This window comes from Pseudorasbora parva, chromosome 7, assembly GCF_024679245.1.
Source record: "Pseudorasbora parva isolate DD20220531a chromosome 7, ASM2467924v1, whole genome shotgun sequence".
Lineage (NCBI taxonomy): Eukaryota > Metazoa > Chordata > Actinopteri > Cypriniformes > Gobionidae > Pseudorasbora > Pseudorasbora parva.
In genome coordinates this window covers 28654961-28673310 of record NC_090178.1, presented here as the reverse complement: position 1 = coordinate 28673310, position 18350 = coordinate 28654961, and the positions used below count along the sequence as shown (strand labels likewise).

Here is an 18350-nt window from a genome sequence, read left to right as displayed (position 1 = left end):
GCGTCTAGATTTCTAGGCTACTTTCCTCAAGCTGTGTGTGCCCAAATGGAAGGATAAATAAAGTTTACTGTACCTCCAGTGGTTGCACCCGTCTTTGACCAGGGAATCGCATTTTTCTTCAACTGGCCCACTGTGTTGTGTCTGTAAGTTAGTCAATTGTTCGCTGCAAATTTTCACATTCTGTTGCCACAATTCGGAAAGGCACAAACACGAACCATTTCTTCTTCACTTGTGAACCCGATCGGATCATCACTCTATGATGTCCGGTTCACGAAAGAAGCATTCATTATAACGGTTTCTCTTTAACTGATTCTTTTTAACTGGTTCCTTTTAATGAACCGGGCGAACCAGTTTACCACATCGGACTGAATCGTTCTAAACGGTTCGCTTCTCAAATCAGCGCTGATCACACAAGTTACTTTAGTTACTCACTTTCTGACATGATTGACAGACCCTCCGAATAGAAATAAACATATGTCTTGAAGTATATGTTGTAACTTCAACTTGGAGTTACAACATATACTTCAAGACTTTAGTTTATTTCTATTCGGATAGTCCAACCGTTCACTGAACTGAGACATGTTTTGCTGAGAGATCTGATGAACTCAGAGAGCCGCTGATACTGAGCATGCGCCAGTAACTGAACGAGCAGCGGTCCTCAGATCAGCAGGACAGAATCGAAAACCGTTTCTCTCGGACACGTTCAATACTGAGAACCGACGAGCTGATGAGCAGAGCCTCTTCATACACACAACGCTCTTCCCAACTGGACTATTTTTCCGATTACAACGGCGTTCCCACGAGACTTCAGCGCAAGATACAGCTAGCCGTCTAAAACAGGTGAATTTAAACAATGGCTAAGTGGCTAAACGCATCTCGTTGTCATGTAAGGGCCCTGTTCATGTTGGACAGACATTTTAATTGCATTTTATGTCTGTTAAGAGGCACAAAGACACCCTTTACGTTATGCCCTCAAAAGCTGCCGTTTTAGCTGAGGGGGCTGTGGGCGCGTGGGGGAAATTAACTCAGCGTTGCAAGCACCAATCTGGTTAGGTTTTTTTTCTATAGACTGTACTCACAAAGATATAATGATCAAGATAAACTAACTTGCGTTTTGATAAACTTTTTTGATAAACTGAGTTGTCCTTTCACACAATGTCAGATAAGTCGTTGCTCGTTGATCACGCCTCTTGTGGTCTGATTGGTTAAAGGACTATCCAATTGCGTACCGAGTCATTTGAACAATGCTTGTTGATCACGCCTCTTGTGCAGTAGAAAATACAGAGCAGACTCCCCAGACCAATGTTCAATCTTAAATTGAGCTTGGTCTGGTGATAGCCAGACAATCTAATAACGGGAGTGACAGTTAAATCAAAGCGTGACGTTCAACGCATTACCATAATTAGGAGATTCCGACTTGCAAAAAGCGTTGATGTCCTTATAAAACTCCTTATTAAATTTAAAACATCATGCGGAAACATTCAAAATGGGGGTGGCTTTAGCTGTAAAATGTAGTTAAGTAGTTACAACATAATATTTCCATTTAATAATTACTATAATTGGCTCTTGGTAATGTCCTAATGAAAATAACAAAACAAAATGCATACAATACAGTTTTATGTTAACAGATTTAGATAACTAATGTCTATAAAAGTTTATTTATAAAGCCTTTCCATAACAACTGTAAGCATTGTATTTTTTAAAAGTACTGTTCATTATTTTTTGGAGTCAAATATTTTGTTTCTCTGTTTTTTTAATGGAAAAAACGACTACCTCTACAGAGGTTCCTACGGCAGATAAATGATTGTGTTAAATTTGGACTAAAGCTGTTTAATCATAGTAAAAATGAAAGCATCCTGGTTACTATTCGTCTTTTACCTGATTAAATGGTTGTTTACATCGGCCTAGATAGGCAACGAAATATTACATTAATTTGCCCTGAACAAGGCTGTTAGCAGACCTGAGAGGAAGAGGAGTAACAAGAACAGATTGTTACTACAAATTTGATTAACAGTGTTTATAAAAACATCAGCATGAACAATGGATGAACAAAATTGCAGAAGCTTCCGACGATGTATCAATTATATTCTTTGAGTCCTGTCATGTGAGTCTTAAACTGGCAACCCGGATCAACCTGCGTCATAAAAGGCGATTCATTGAGCATTTTGTCGAGATTCATTTTGACACGGTAAACAATTTTTCTAAGTAATGAATCTGGAGGGCCTTTTTGTGATGTTAGTTGCCTCGTTTTGCTTTGAAAAATGACTTTTCATAGTGCTAATTGTCTGACCTCTTTCAGCAGACACGTATTGCAAAGTGGCAATCAGCCTAATGAAATACATTGGCAGCTGCTGTACTGAAAGAGAGAAAAAGAGGCGTGAGTGTGCGTGTTTGTCTGGCTTTAATGGTTTGTGAAGGTTTGAATTACTCTTGGTAAATCGCTTGATTTATTTATTTATTTTCGCCGATTGAATTTGTAAAAAGACACTCAATGTGACTGTGTTTGGTAATGACCTCTTTGTGTATTTAAACTGTGTCTCATTGTATCGAGTACATGAAATAAAGTCAAAGCAATCAGTTGCCCAGTAGAAAAATGCAGCATCCCACTGATCAGAAGTTCAAGTCCTACAGACTCCAAATGCTGTAGTCAGATGCCTCTGTAGATAAAGTTGGCTGTTATCTTGCTCTGGCTGTATGTGACAAATAACTGAAGCAACCGAGAAAACCTGCTGGTCTTACCTTACAACAGAGTTTATGTAATTCAGTGTGTGTAAAGTGCAATTAGTATTATTTATTTATTTTATGTTTTTTTAAAAGGAAGTCACTTCACATACTTAAAGGTCCACTATGTAGTATTTTTGCATTAAAATATCCAAAAACCACTAGGCCAGTGTCATATATTTTGTTCAGCTGATTTCTTACAATATCCCAAATGTTTCAACTATTTGTAAATTGTGAGAGAATTATTTTAACCAAGGACCCGGGACATCTGAGGGAGTCGCCTGTCAATATCGCATCATATCTGTGTTATCCTCGGTTTCCAGTTTTATTTGGCAGAAATGCTTTACTCTTAGCAGTGTAAACAAGTGTCACAGCAGCCAGTGAACGAACACACAGAGTAACGTCATAACATCATTTTAAACTTTAAACTTCACTTAAATGTATCTAATATGATAAACAGAGCTGCGTTACCTCATACTCATGACCAAAAAAGTGAAAATGGCGCCGGTGACTGTGACTGTGTCCCGTCGTAATAAAAGTCCCGCAGCTCGCGAGGCGTGTGTTGTTCATCTCATTGACAATCGCTCCAGCGTCCTTGCTCAGCTCCACAACTCTCTGTCCTTCTCTTCTTCATACTAAAGTAACGTTAATAATCGCATCCATGAACATGATTTCTGCCCGAGTCCTATTTTCCACCGTCTGTGAGGTGAAGACCACATGTCCCAAGATGCTGCGCTCAAACTTGGCGTCATCAAACTACGCTTTTGATTTGAATAGGCGCCCTCTAGTGGACGAAACAATTACATAGTGCAGCTTTGACAAATGTCTACTTAACAACTGTCAAAAATACAGTAATATTGTCAAATATTATTATAATTTAATGGTTTATATATTTATAAATGAAATGTATTCCTGTAATGCAAAGCTGAATTTTCAGCATCATTACTCCAGTTTTCAGTGTCACATGATCCTTTTGATGATACATTTTGTATTATTATCAGTGTTGAATGCACGTTGTGCTGTATGTTTGTGTATATATAATCAGGTACTTTGGTTTTGGTAGACAATTTCATCAGCCTTTCAAAAAGTTTTGTTTATTCTCTCTAATGCTTTAAGTTCAACTAAATGTAAAAACAACATATTTTTACTAGAATCTAAATGATTATATTTGCCATTGTGTGATCACAAGGTCTTAATTGTGTGTGTATTCATGCATTAATGAACATTTATCTTTTGATTTGACTGATTGCAAATCTGCTGTGGCGTTTGCTGTATTATTTACTTGTATAGCATGAGAACAAGTGCATTGATTGATGATTCATTTTTAGTTCCTATTAATATTATTAGGTTGCATATCTGCTGATTACTAATAATCTGTTTTGTGTTGTAGGATCGTCTGTATTATGTCATGGAGTATGTGAATGGCGGTGATCTTATGTTTCACATCCAAATTGTTGGCAAGTTTAAAGAACCGCACGCAGCGTGAGTTCTCTTCTTTAACTTTTTATCTCTGTTGCGCTCCCTTTCTTGTTTCTTCTGTCTCTGAGTTCACATGTTCGACATCATTCTGTCATTCTGCCCTGCAGTGGCAGCATGTGTGTTTAATGGAGTTAATGAGAGATTTTCATGTTGGCAGGTTCTATGCAGCTGAGGTAGCGGTGGGTCTGTTCTTCCTGCACAACAAAGGCATCATATACAGGTACAAGACGCGATGAGAATCTCCTTACGCACGCCCACCATATGTTACAGTCGTTTATTATTCTCTCTCTTTCTCTTTCACTCTCTGATCCACAGAGATCTAAAGCTGGACAATGTCCTACTGGACAGTGAAGGACACATAAAGATAGCAGACTTTGGCATGTGCAGGGAAGGCCTGATGGAAGGGGACACCACTCGCACCTTCTGTGGCACACCTGATTACATCGCGCCTGAGGTTTCGCTTTCTCCGTCTCCTCCGTCTGATTCATCTTCTCTTCTTCATGACCTTGACTCTGTGTATACATTAATGCTCAGTGGATGTGCGCGGTCAGCACATGTCTGCCTGTATGTGCTTCTGCACGTCTGTGTGTGTGTGTGTGTGTGTGTTTTCATTTAGGTTCACTGTGGTGTTTACTACACGGCGACATGATGGACATCCCACTCGAGTGATGTATGTGCTAAATTGTCGATGTTTGTGTTTTGCTGTGTGATGTAAAGGCGATAAATGTGAATGTGGGTCTACCGAAGCCCAGTATGCGTCAGCACTGTATAAACCCAGCGGTTCAACTGGATCGCATTGATCACGTTATGTAAAAAAAGGGGAAAAAAGAAATGCCATTGATCTTTGTGTCCCTGTCATTTTGAAAAGATGCAATATGTGTCCCTGCAGGCAAGGAAATTAATCTCTTTTTCTCACGCTGTGACACACACTCATAGCTGACACAGAGACACTAGCATATTTATTGTGTAATTATCTTTAATATGATTTTTATGAGCTTATCTGCACATCGAGAGGCCTGTAATAGCAACTCTGTTAGGGGGATATTTCTAATTGATCTGATTTTGAGAATAACATTATGAAATGATGAATCATTGGATGGACAAAAGACCAAACCTACCAGAACAAAGCTAGTGCTAAGGTTTCCGTCTTGTCATCTTGCTTTATGTTTTTTGTCTTCATTTTAAAAAGTATTCTGTGTATCATTTATTAAATATGTAATATTAAAAAAATGATTTATTATGAAATACCTATACTGCTATTCAAAAGTTTGGGGTTGTTTTTAAATGTTTTTGAAAGAAGACTCTGATGCTCATCAACACTGCACATTTTTCACACAAACGCAACACAAAAATACAACAACAACAAAAAAACTAGTATTAGAAAATATGATTTCGATTTCTAATACGTTTTCTATTTTAGTATTTATTATTCAAATGTAATTTTATTCTGATGGCAAAGCTGAATTTTCAGCATCATTACTCCAGTCTTCAGTGTCAAATCAGAAATCATTCTAATATGATGATTTTCTGCTCAAGAAACACTAAGTTGTGCTGCTAAAGCACACAAAGTTGTGCTGCTTAATATTTTTGTGGAAATTATTATGCATTTTCCCCAGGTTTCTTGGATGAATAGAATGTTCAATACAGCTTTTATTTAAGAAAAAAAAACTTTTGTAACATTATAAATGCCTTTACCATTACTTTTCATCAATTTAATGCATCCTTGCGAAATAAAAATATTAATTTCTTTCCAAAAAAAATTAAAATGTTTGAACCCCAACCTTATTAATAGCAATTTAATTTTATTCAATTAAATGAATGAAACATTTTAATGATATTACATATTTTATTTAAATATGAAAATGTAATATAAATATATCACAATGTTTTTAGAAATACTACATATAATTTGTACAAGATAGCATATTTATTGGCTATTCATACTCCACTTAGCTATAATGAATCTCATTTTAATTCAAATGAGAATTTTACATCCTGTTTGAACCTCAGTACAAATGACACACTGTAAAAAAAAATATTTAGAAAAAAGTTACCTGGTTGCCTTAAAATTTTGAGTTCATTGAAATTAAAATTTTGAGTTAATACAATGAACATTTTTTGAGATTCGACAACCTTTTTTAAAATATTATTAAAATTTTTGTAAGCATACTGGGTAACTGTGTGTGTTTTATTTCTGATGACGCAGTGAAACATGCCAAATAGTGTTATTTTCATGATTTATAAAAAAAAATGTATGTGGTTCAGATACAATAATATTTTAAGTTTCTATTTATTACACAAATTTCCTTCATTGTATCAACTCAAATTTTTAATTTCAATAAACTAAAAATTTTAAGGCAACCAGGTTAACCAACAAAAACCAACAAATAATTTTTACAGTGCAGAATTCAGCTGAAATTCAAAAGGCATTCTCAATTATTATTTTAATACATCTTTACTAAAAAAATCCCTGTACAAGAGCTCTGTATTGTTTTCAGATTGTGGCGTATCAGCCGTATGGTAAAGCAGTGGACTGGTGGTCATATGGAGTCCTCCTTTATGAGATGCTGGCTGGGCAGGTAATTTTTCATCTTCTTCTTCCTTGAGCTTTAATTTTGTCCTTTTCTCAATAGAAATTCATCCCCGGCACCCTCTCCCTGTGTCTCGCTCTTTTCATCAGCCTCCTTTTGATGGCATAGATGAGGAGGAGCTGTTTCAGTCCATCATGGAACAGAGCGTTTCATATCCTAAGAGTCTCTCTCGGGAGGCTGTGGCCATCTGCAAAGGGGTAATCTTCTTCCTGTTCTTTCATCTCTGCTGCCTACGTGCAGTACTTGGCTCGCAGTGCATGCACAGAGCAATCTAACCCATCTTTAATATTAACATTACCATCAAAAATGTGACTTAAATTAGACAAGTGTAATTCCATCCTTTCAATCTTTCTGTTTTTTTTTCTTACTTTCTCCATCTGTTTCTCCCCCAGCTCCTCACCAAGAACCCTGCTAAGCGTCTGGGTGGAGGAGAGGAGGCAGAGAGAGAGCTGCGGGAGCATCCTTTTTTCCGCTGGATAGACTGGGACCGGCTGGAGAGACTGGAGATACAGCCTCCCTTCAAACCCAGAAGTGTCAGTATCACCTACCTCAACACTTGTCTTTGTGTTTGGTTTATGGAGATTTATTCATAAATAAATACAGAAAAAAATCAATGGATATTTATGTATCTGTCTAAGATTATATATAGTGCAAATATGATTTCTGTAGTGGTAGAATTTTAATAATAAATATTTCCTTAGTTGTAGTTAAATGAATGAAAAAGTATACTGTGTGTGTGTGTGTGTGTGTGTGTGTGTGTGTGTGTGTGTGTGTGTGTGTGTGTGTGTGTGTGTGTGTGTGTGTGTGTGTGTGTGTGTGTGTGTGTGTGTGTGTGTGTGTGTGTGTGTGTGTGTGTGTGTGTGTGTGTGTGTGTGTGTGTGTGAGTATATATATATACACACTGTATATATATATATATATATATATATATATATATATATATATATATATATATATATACACTGTATATTAGAAATATATACTGTAAAAATATTAAAAAATTATATAAAATGTATACATTTTATTTATAAGAAATATTTGCATGTAAATGTATATATAATTTATAAATGTATACATTTTATATAATTTGTTATATATTTCTAATATACAGTGTGTATATATATATATATATATACATACACACACATACTCACTCATATATATATATACAGTAAATGAGTATATATATATATATATATATATATACACGTAATGATTATACACACACATATATAATAATAATAATACTACATTTTATTTGTAACGCACTTTATATTAAACAAAATCTCAAAATGCTACAGATTTAAAACAATCAACAACAAAATAAATAAATAAATAAAATAAAGTAAATAAAACTTTAAAAAGTATATATTACAAATATAATATTATTATACAATATATTATTATACACACTGTAAAAAAATATTTAGAAAAAAAGTTACCTGGTTGTCTTAATTTTGAGTTCATTGAAATTTAAATTTTGAGTTAATACAATGAACATTGTATGACACTTGACAACCTTTATTAAAATATTTTTAAAATATTTTGTAAGCATATTGGGTAACTGTGTGTGTTTTATTTCTGATGATGCAGTGAAACGTCTCGGTTACGTATGTAACCCTCGTTCCCTGAGGAGGGAACGGAGACGTAACGTCAGTGACTGACGAATGGGGGTTTCGCCTAGAAGCCAATCATCTTCGAGATCTTAGAAAGCGCCCAATGGCAGTGCCAATGCCATGGGCATGCGAATTTGCATGCGTAACTCCGCCTACCCACCTGGGTATATAAGGAAGTAGCTGGCATGAATCGCATTATGTTACCTGCTGAGGAGCCAAGACTGAACTCTCGGCCGTTCCAGCGGTACAGCGGAAGTGGCAACGGGACGTTACGTCTCCGTTCCCTCCTCAGGGAACGAGGGTTACATACGTAACCGAGACGTTCCCTTTCGTTCAGTCACTCCGACGTAACGTCAGTGACTGACGAATGGGGGTCCCAATGCAATAACGCCACTCGGCTGTCTTCCAGTGCCCTGCGCAAGCGTGAGAACCCTGATGCAAGTAGGACGGTCAAAGGCCTCTACTTAACGCAGGAATACCAAGGTACACTGGGAGGCATATTCCAGGAGGAGATATGCGCCAAGATGCCTACCCGTAGGGAGGACTTAGGGATACACGTATGACCCCGGGGGGCTGCATACGGAAGATCACTGGGGTACCAGCCGAAGGTGGATTTTTAACCCCAGGAGGTGGCAAGGTTGCCAAGGGAATACACCCGCTCAGGGAGGCTTACGGTGGAAATACACATGTGGGGGTCGCCGGAGGGGAACCATGCACATGGGGCACCTGGCCGGACACGAGTGTCTGGGCTAAGGGCAGACTTACTGGCGTCGGCGTCATCAGTGCTGGAGGAGCTCAGGGCTCTCGGGGAACTCACCTGAGAAGAATATCGCACGTATCCAGTCCGTGGAGTGGAATGGCGAGCAAGCGAAGACACCTGAGCCAATCCATTACCGGCCACTTGTAGAGGCGAGTACATAGTCGGATACAGGCTCCACTCGGAGGTTATAAAACCTGGCGAATGTGTTTGGTGTCGCCCAGCCTGCAGCTCTGCAGATGTCTGTCAGCGGAGCGCCATGTGCTAAAGCCCAAGAGGAGGCCACACTCCGGGTGGAATGGGCCCTGACCCCAAGGGGACATGGGCGTCCCTGCTGCTGGTAAGCCAAAACAATGGTGTCCACTATCCAGTGAGACAGCCTTTGCTTTGAGAGAGCCTTCCCTTTCAGCTTCCCACCATAACAGACAAAGAGCTGGTCTGAGGTCCTGAACACTGCGTCCTGTCTACGTAAGCGCGAAGGGCGCGTACTGGACAGGGCAGTGCCAAGGCTGGGTCTGCCTTCTCCAAAGGCAGCGCTTGCAGGTTCACCACCTGGTCTCTGAACGGAGTGGTGGGAACCTTGGGCACATATCCAGGCCGGGGTCTCAGGATCACGTGAGAGTCGGCCGGCCCGAATTCCAGGCACGCTTCGTCAACCGAAAATGCCTGCAGGTCCCCTACCCTCTTGATGGAGGCCAGTGCGGTCAGGAGCGCTGTCTTCATAGACAAGAACTTAACATCTACTGACCGCAAAGGCTCAAATGGGCCCTCTGCAGAGCACTTAGAACTACTGAGAGGTCCCAAGAGGGTACGAGAGGAGCACGAGGAGGATGTAGTCTCCTCGCACCCCTCAGGAACCTGATGACCAGGTCGTGCTTACTTACCGTTTTCCCGTCCAGGAGGTCATGGTAGGCAGCGATAGCGGCCACATAAACCTTCAGGGTGGATGGAGACAGCCTTCGATCCAACCCATCCTGGAGGAAAGAGAGCCAAACCCGATCGGGCATTTCCAGGGGTCTTCTTGGCGAGAAGAGCACCAATTGACGAAGAGGTTCCACTTCAACGCATAGGCCTGTCTCGTGGACTCGGCCCGAGCGGAAGTGATGGTAGCCACCACCGGAGGTGGTAGGGTACTCAAACCTGCCGCGTCCCGTCCAGGAGCCACACGTGGAGGTTCCAAAGATCGGGACGCGGGTGCCACAGGGTGCCCCGTCTCTGAGAGAGTAGGTCTTGTCTCAGAGGAATTGGCCAGGGAGGGGCTGTCGCAAGGAGCACTAGTTCTGGGAACCAGGTCCGGCCGTGCCAGAACGGGGCGACCAAAATGACCTGCTCCTTGTCCTCCCTGACCTTGCACAGAACACGTGCAAGAAGGCTCACTGGGGGAAACGCATACTCGCGTAGGCCCCGCGGCCAGCTGTGCGCCAGTGCATCCGTGCCGAGCGTGCCCTCGGTCAGGGAAGTACAGGCTGCAGTGGAACGAGTCGTGGGAGGCAAACAGATCTACCTGTGCGTCCCCGAACTGATCCCAATCAGCTGGACCGACTGGGGATGGAGTCTCCACTCCCCAGGGATTGGCTGAACCCGTGAGCTCGTCGGCTGCACGGTTCAGGATCCCCGGGATATGGACAGCACGAAGGGACCTCAGGCGCTTCTGACTCCATAAAACGAGATGGCGGGCGAGTTGAGACATGCGGCGGGAGCGTAGACCGCCCTGGTGGTTGATGTACGCTACTACGGCCGTGTTGTCCGATCTGACTAGTACGTGTTGACCCTTCAGCAACGCTCGGAAGCGGTGCAGGGCGAACCGTACTGCCAGCAACTCGAGGCAATTGATATGCAGGCGGCTCTGGCTCTCTGACCAAGAACCGGCGGCTGCATGTCCATTGCACATGGCACCCCAACCCGTGGTGGACGCATCTGTTGACACAACAACATGCCGGGAAACTCGTTCTAAGGGCACTCCTGCCCGTAGAAAGCTGAGGTTCGACCACTGGGTGAGTGTCTGTCTGCAGGCCTGAGTCACTGGGACCCGGAGCGTGCCAGACTGCCATGCCCATCTCGGGACTCGATCGCGAAGCCAGTGCTGAAGCGGTCTCATATGAAGCAATCCGAGCGGCGTCACCGCGGCTGCAGATGCCATATGCCCCAGGAGCCTCTGAAATAGTTTCAGTGGAACCGCACTCTTGCTCTCTATCTGCCTGAGGCAAGTCAGCAGCGACTGCGCGTGCAAGCCGGTAAGCTGCGCGCACATGGCGACCGAGTCGATCTCCATACCGAGAAAAGAGATCCTCTGCACGTGGCAGAGTTAGCTCTTCTCCCAGTTGACCCGAAGGCCCAAACGAGCTAAGTGGTGGAGAACCAGGTCTCTGTGTTCGCACACCCGGTCCCGAGAGTGGCCCAGTATGAGCCAGTCGTCGAGATAGTTCAGGATGCGAACCCCTTGTTGCCTGAGTGGCGCAAGGGCTGCCTCGACAATCTTCGTGAAGACGCGAGGGGACAGAGCTAGCCCGAATGGTAGTACGGCATACTGATATGCCCGCCCTTCGAACGCAAACCGCAGGAACGGTCTGTGTCGCGGAAGGATGGACACATGGAAGTACGCGACCTTCAGGTCGATCGCTGCAAACCAATCGCATGGACGAACGCATTCGAAAAGGCGTTTCGCAGTCAACGTCCTGAACGGAAGTCTGAACAGGGATCGGTTCAGGACGCGAAGGTCCAGGATCGGTCGTAACCCACCGGATTTCTTCGGTACAATGAAGTAAGGGCTGTAGAAGCCGGACTTCATCTCGGCTGGAGGGACGAGCTCGACCGCAACCTTCGCCAGTAGGGTCGCGATCTCCGCACGCATGACTGGGGCATTGGACCCCACCACGGTGTACCGGACACCCCGGAAGCGGGGAGGAGCTCGCGCGAACTGAATCGCGTAGCCGAGCCGGATGGTCCGTGCGACCCAGCGGGACAGACCCGGCAGCTGTAGCCACGCTCCCAGGGAGTGTACCAACGGGGTCATGCGGAGCACCAGCGTACCCTCGGTGGGGCAGCGAGGCAGCGTTACCGGCCCAGACTCGGGTGGCGTAGCGGCCCGGTGTCGGGGCGGCGGTAACGGCTGCGCCCTGACAGAGGAGACCAGGGAAGGACTCGCGTTCCACTGGGGTCTGCTCTGAGAGGGGGCTGGCGACAGAGAGGGACGAGAGCGGCGTGGCCCGGGGGCGGCGCACACTGCCGTCACCGGTCTCTGGGTGCTCAGGGATGGGTTAATCAGTTCTTTCTACAAAGGTTGCTGCTGACCCGTGGGCCAGCAGCTGGACAAAGGATTCTCCCCCGGCCCTCCACCGGGGGAAGGGGCGGACCTGCCACCGTCCCATGAAAGAACTGCCCATCCCAGAGCTGTCCGCGTCCGGAGTGCCGCTGGCCTTATTTTCAGCAGGCTGCGGGGCTGGCGCGGACTGGGACGGCTTCCTGCAGCGCGCCCTGTGGCGTGGCCAGGGTGAAGGCTGCTGCTGTGGCCACGCGGGAGGGGGTCGCAGGAAGTCGCCCAGGCGGCGAGGAGGCTGAGGCAACTGTGCCGGCGGCGCTTAGGTGCAGCAGCGGGCCGCCGGGGCAGATGGCCTCAGTCTGCCTCTGGGGACAGCCAAGAACTGTTGGGCGCAGTCCCTGACTGTGCCGCCGATAAGGCCGGCCTGGGATATGGGCGAGCTGAGGAGGCAGGCTCACTCAGCCGTCCCACATCGACCAAGTAAGGCCAGTTGTCTTTCCCGGACCACAGCTGTGGACATCTCCTGACCCAGGGGGCGTGTGGTCACCTATGCCGCGCTGGGCGGGATCGGTGGCGGCACGCCTTCCTCGAGGCAGTGTTACCGGCCCGGACTCGGGTGGCATAGCGGCCCGGTGTCGAGGCACTGGTAACGACTGCGCCCTGACAGAGGAGACCAGGGAAGGACTCGCGTTCCACTGGGGTCTGCTCTGCGAGGGGGCTCGTAAGCCCTGGATCAGCTCTGTCCTCGTGCATACGCATCGGGGCGGCAGCTTACCCCATAGCACTGCTGGACTACGCCACCGAAGTAGACGAGCCAGCAGGCTTGGGAGGGCGCTTAGGATAGCCTCACCGCGTCAAGTCAAAGCACTCAGTGGACACCGAAGTGCGCAACAGAGCACCTGACTGAGGGGGAGGGACCCCAGTGTACCCTTAGGCCGCGACCCCTCGAGGGCAGAGAAGGCGGAGGAGGCCACCAAACGGTCGCGGGAAGACCCGGAGATCTCCCGGACCGCGTGCACTCCTCATGCATCTCGGGAGCGAAATGGCATTGGGGGCGGGGCCCGCAGCTGTCGGGTGCCACCTCCAAAAACCAATCGCCCAACCGCGAGCACTCGTGACAGGGCGGAGATTCACACCCGCCCGAGGCTCGCGGCTGCCCGAGATAACATGGCTGTCAACTCTAGGTCAGATTCTACAGTGCTACCACACCCGGAGGCGGAGCATAGCCGAATCGTCATCCCCAAAGGACTCTAGCCCACCTTGAGATGCGGCAATCGACCTCTCGCCGCTATCTGGAGTATGAACGAAACGAACGGGGCGTCAGCAGACGGTCCCGCTGTTTCAGTCCAACACTCACTGGAAGCGATGTGCAAGAGGGCGGGAGTGGCCCGAGGAATGATCGTCGGGGTTCTTAATACCACAGCACCGCCCTCAGGTCACCCTGGCCACCAGCCAAAGTACCACCTCTCTCGGAGATGGTAGATCGGGGTGTGGCAGAGGGGACTCTCTCTCTTTACAGAGATCATTGAGTCTCGACCACAACATCGCGATGGTCATGTTCCCACAGAGGGAACACAGCACATCCACAAACACGGTCCGAACGTGCTGGGCCCAAACACGTCGAGCAGTGAATGCGTCCCAAAGACAGCAACAGATATCGACCGCACCCGGAAGTGCGCGGGCAACCCGTCTTGAAAAAGACGTGCCACACGCAAGCTCTTTTTGTGAGAGGAAGCTCTGCAGAGTGCCGAAGCGCCCAGGGAAAACACACACAGCTGTTGCAGATCACTGCACAGATCAGCAGGCAGGCAATGCGAGATCGCTGGAACGCGCCGTTACACCAACACCCTGGAGAACCGCTCGTCTCGAAGACTGAAGAGAGGACTTCAGAATTCAGGCTTGCCGGAGTGAAGAGATGCTCTTGGCTCCGAAGCTGAAACATAATGCGATTCATGCCAGCTACTTCCTTATATACCCAGGTGGGTAGGCGGAGTTACGCATGCAAATTCGCATGCCCATGGCATTGGCACTGCCATTGGGCGCTTTCTAAGATCTCGAAGATGATTGGCTTCTAGGCGAAACCCCCATTCGTCAGTCACTGACGTTACGTCGGAGTGACTGAACGAAAGGGAACATGCCTTTTCATGTAATTTTCATGATTTATCAAACTTTGTATGTGGTTCAGAGACAATAATATTTTGAGTTTCTATTTATTAAACAAATTTCCTTCATTGTATCAACTCAAATTTTTAATTTCAATAAACTCAAAATTTTAAGGCAACCAGGTTACTTACTTTTTTAAGTTAAACCAACAAAAACCAACCATTTTTTTACAGTGTTTTATATTGTGTTGTATTACAGTTATTAAATACATTTATATATATATATATATATATATATATATATATATATATATATATATATATATATATATATATATTAACTGCAAATAATGTTTAGGTGTATAGAATTTGCTTGTCTGTAGTAATTATAATTAAAATATTAATTATAGTTCATTATTTATAAGAAAAAATAGAAGTTGTGCTTTGTCCTCGTTTCCTGTGTACAATATTTGTGTGTGTGCCATTTGTTAATGCTATTTTAAACAGTAACCATATAACTGGAAATTTATTAATGTGCCCTGCCTGCTCTTCCTTATTATTTTCAGCACGCATCTGTGCATGTGCGTTCATATTTACTAGTGTTATTTTTTCTTATGAAGATGGCAGAACCAAAATAAGCCTGACCCTCATTGCCTGTAGCTCTTTGCCCATATTACTCATGCTAATCTATGCGGCTGTTATTATTCTGTGTGAATGTATGTGAGCGCAGCAAATGAGTGGAGGTGCTCTGAGTTCACAGCGCTAGACTAACGTCAACAGCATACACTCAGGCCCCGTCCACACGGAGACGCGTTTAGATGTATACGTATAATTTTGTACCGTATCAGCGTTTCGTCCACACGGATCCGGCGTTTTAGAAGCATGCATCCGATATTTTTCGAAACCGGGTCCCAAAGTGGGTAAATCTGAAAACGATCATCTTCCGTCTTCGTGTGTACAGCGAATCCGTATATTTTCTGAAACGGTGATGTCATCACACTACGTCCGGCACGGTGAAAGAGTTTAGGGATACAACTACGGGCACTGGGCATGCGCACATCAATATTGCGTAATTTAATTAACGTATCTGCATTATTGTAAGGGTATCTTTTGGGTTGGGGTAGGTGTAGGCATTAATAAAACACATCTGTTAAGTAGCAAATGTATTTATTGTTATTTTATTGTGAGATTTTGCCTCACCTCCGAGCACTGCTATACCCCATTCTAGCCACAACTCTTCTTCTCTGTTTTTAGTGTATTTCTGTGGCAGAATTACAGCGCCACACACTGGCCTGGCATGCAAACTACATCGTTTTCAGTCCGTTTTTCTTAATCTCGTGTGGACGCAGATATTTCTTGAAACGAGGAAAAAAAAAAGATCGGATTAGGAAAGCGCTGGCTTCGTGTGGATGGGGCCTCAGTCTGCTTGATATTTAATAGATAGTAACTTAACCCAATTGATTTCTGTGTGTGTGTGTGTGTGTGTGTGTCATTCTCACAGGGAGGCAAAAAAGGAGAGAACTTTGATAAGTTTTTCACATCCGCCCCCTCTGTCCTCACGCCCTCGGACCCGGATGTTCTCGCTGCCATAAGTCAAGAGGAATTCCAAGGCTTCTCCTACATAAACCCGGAATTTCCTTCCTCACCCCTCACAGCTGTCTGAGAAAACCTTAATCGATTCTCACCAACCGTCTTGTGACTTTAAGGAGTCTCCTACAATAGGAGTCTTTCTCGATTAGACCAAACATCACCGTCTAAAAAATAACACACTTATTTTAATGATCTTTACAGTATTAAAAAAACAAACACCTAAGCATTAATAGTATTTAGCAGATCCACTCTAAAAGAGTATCAGCCTGAATTATTTAAGGGTCATACATGCCATTATCTTATTGGACAGTAGGATCTTATTGGATATGTTCTTGGATGCTAGTAGTTGCCATGACCTAATTATAACAGACTGCACCATAGAAACCAGCATGACCATGATTGCCCCCATGTTTTAAAGTTCACATCAAGCTGATTATTTAATCACGGATCAAACTCAGTCTTTGTGTAAGATCCTGTTTGCTCTGTTTTGGTTTAGTTCACCAAATAAGTGTAGACAGGTGAGCAACACTAGTCATATTTTTAGCATCTGAAAACTGGTATAAAAGCTCAGTATTATGATTTAGAAGTCACACACACACGACAGCTAGATGCAAAAAAATGATTAATGCTTCAGCATATAAACTACTTGTTTGTGACATGAATGTTAGCATACTGTATATGTAGATGCAATCCAAATATGATTCTATACAGATTATAAATGTTTGGATCATCTTAGTATTTTACAAAAGTAAGTTATTGGGATCCATGCTCCCGTGTTACTGAAACAAATGACTTTATGAAAAGTGCTCATTTAGATATTTATGATCTATTCCATATATTTATATGCATATCTATATCCAGTATGTGCAGTGTATTATAAAGTATACATGTTAATGTTTATTCAGAATAAATCTATGAACGTGATAAACCATATCAGCATTTTTACATCAGCATAAATAAATAAAAATGTCCATGTTATCATGTTTTGCAACCTCTAGTTTCAAGAAAAATCAGCTAACTGGTATCAGACAAATCATTTATGCATAGTATTTATTCAATTTAAGTATTACTTATGTTGCCAAATTGGTCTCAAATCAGCTTTTGAAGTCTCAAGTGTATGGATGAATTGATTTATTTGTTTGAAGCTGGTACTGTATGAATATGGTTAGACACTGTGAGGTCTCGGAGATCTGCATGAACTTGTCTTGCACGTTGAAATTCATGATGTCTGACCTGGAAAGACCCGAGTCTGCAGACTGAGCCCAAAATGCCCTAACTAATACAATTTGAACGTTGCACTGACAAAAAAAATACTGCCAACAGAAAAGTAGGATGTGGGAAAGACAGGAGAGGAGGAGAGACAGGTTAGTTGAGAGGAGAGGTAGGATGAAGATAATTGAAATTAATTAACTCATTAAAAAAACATACAATTTCTGTCGTGTCCATTATCCTGGAATCTGTAACAAGCAAACCTGATTGATTACTGCCCCCAGCCCTTTATTGCTGATCTTGTGGTTAAGTTAATGGAGTACTTTGTAAAACAGGCTGCTCCTGGTGATCTACTGTACATTTCTGTAGATTTGGGTCCATTTACATCACGCCTGCTTGTAACTTTCTGTTGAACCCAACCCGAGCAGTGCTTGATTTGGGATTGGAACTAAACTCTATAGCAAAGTAGATCTACGCACAGGACTAAACATTGGATTAAAAATGCTTGAATATTAATAGTACTGATTAGTGAAAAGTTCATGTATTGATGTAATTACTCGGTTTACAATGTCTCTGTGTGTTATCGCAATAAACGGTTAAACCTCATGATCAAAAATGACTTGTAAATGCATAGATAGATAGATAGATAGATGATAGATAGATAGATAGATTGATAGATAGATAGATAGATAGATAGATAGAGAGATAGATAGATAGATAGATAGATAGATAGATAGATAGATAGATAGATAGATAGATAGATAGATAGATAGATAGATAGAGAGATAGATAGATAGATAGATAGATAGATAGATAGATAGATAGATAGATAGATAGATAGATAGATAGATAGATAGATAGATAGATAGATAGATAGATAGATAGATAGATAGATAGATAGATAGATAGATAGAAAGAACCATTGCACAATAATTTTGTATTGACTTTTGTGTTTCACAGTGTGAAAATAAAATATATGAAGTAAACCTATCACTTTTTTTGTGTGTTCACTCCCTGTCTCACTGT

At 43.5% G+C, this 18350-nt stretch overlaps 1 protein-coding gene across 1 annotated transcript in view; it reads left to right on the top strand.

Moving 5' to 3' along the window:
• prkcg (protein kinase C, gamma) overlaps positions 1-17970 on the top strand; it is a 39748-nt gene extending 21778 nt beyond the window's left edge. The window contains 8 exon segments of the mRNA XM_067448977.1: positions 4112-4203; positions 4358-4420; positions 4516-4654; positions 6699-6779; positions 6881-6988; positions 7184-7324; positions 16027-16164; positions 16166-17970. Coding sequence (XP_067305078.1) covers positions 4112-4203; positions 4358-4420; positions 4516-4654; positions 6699-6779; positions 6881-6988; positions 7184-7324; positions 16027-16164; positions 16166-16264 — 861 coding nt within the window. The 3' untranslated portion in view covers positions 16265-17970.
• The last annotated feature ends 380 nt before the right edge of the window (positions 17971-18350 follow it).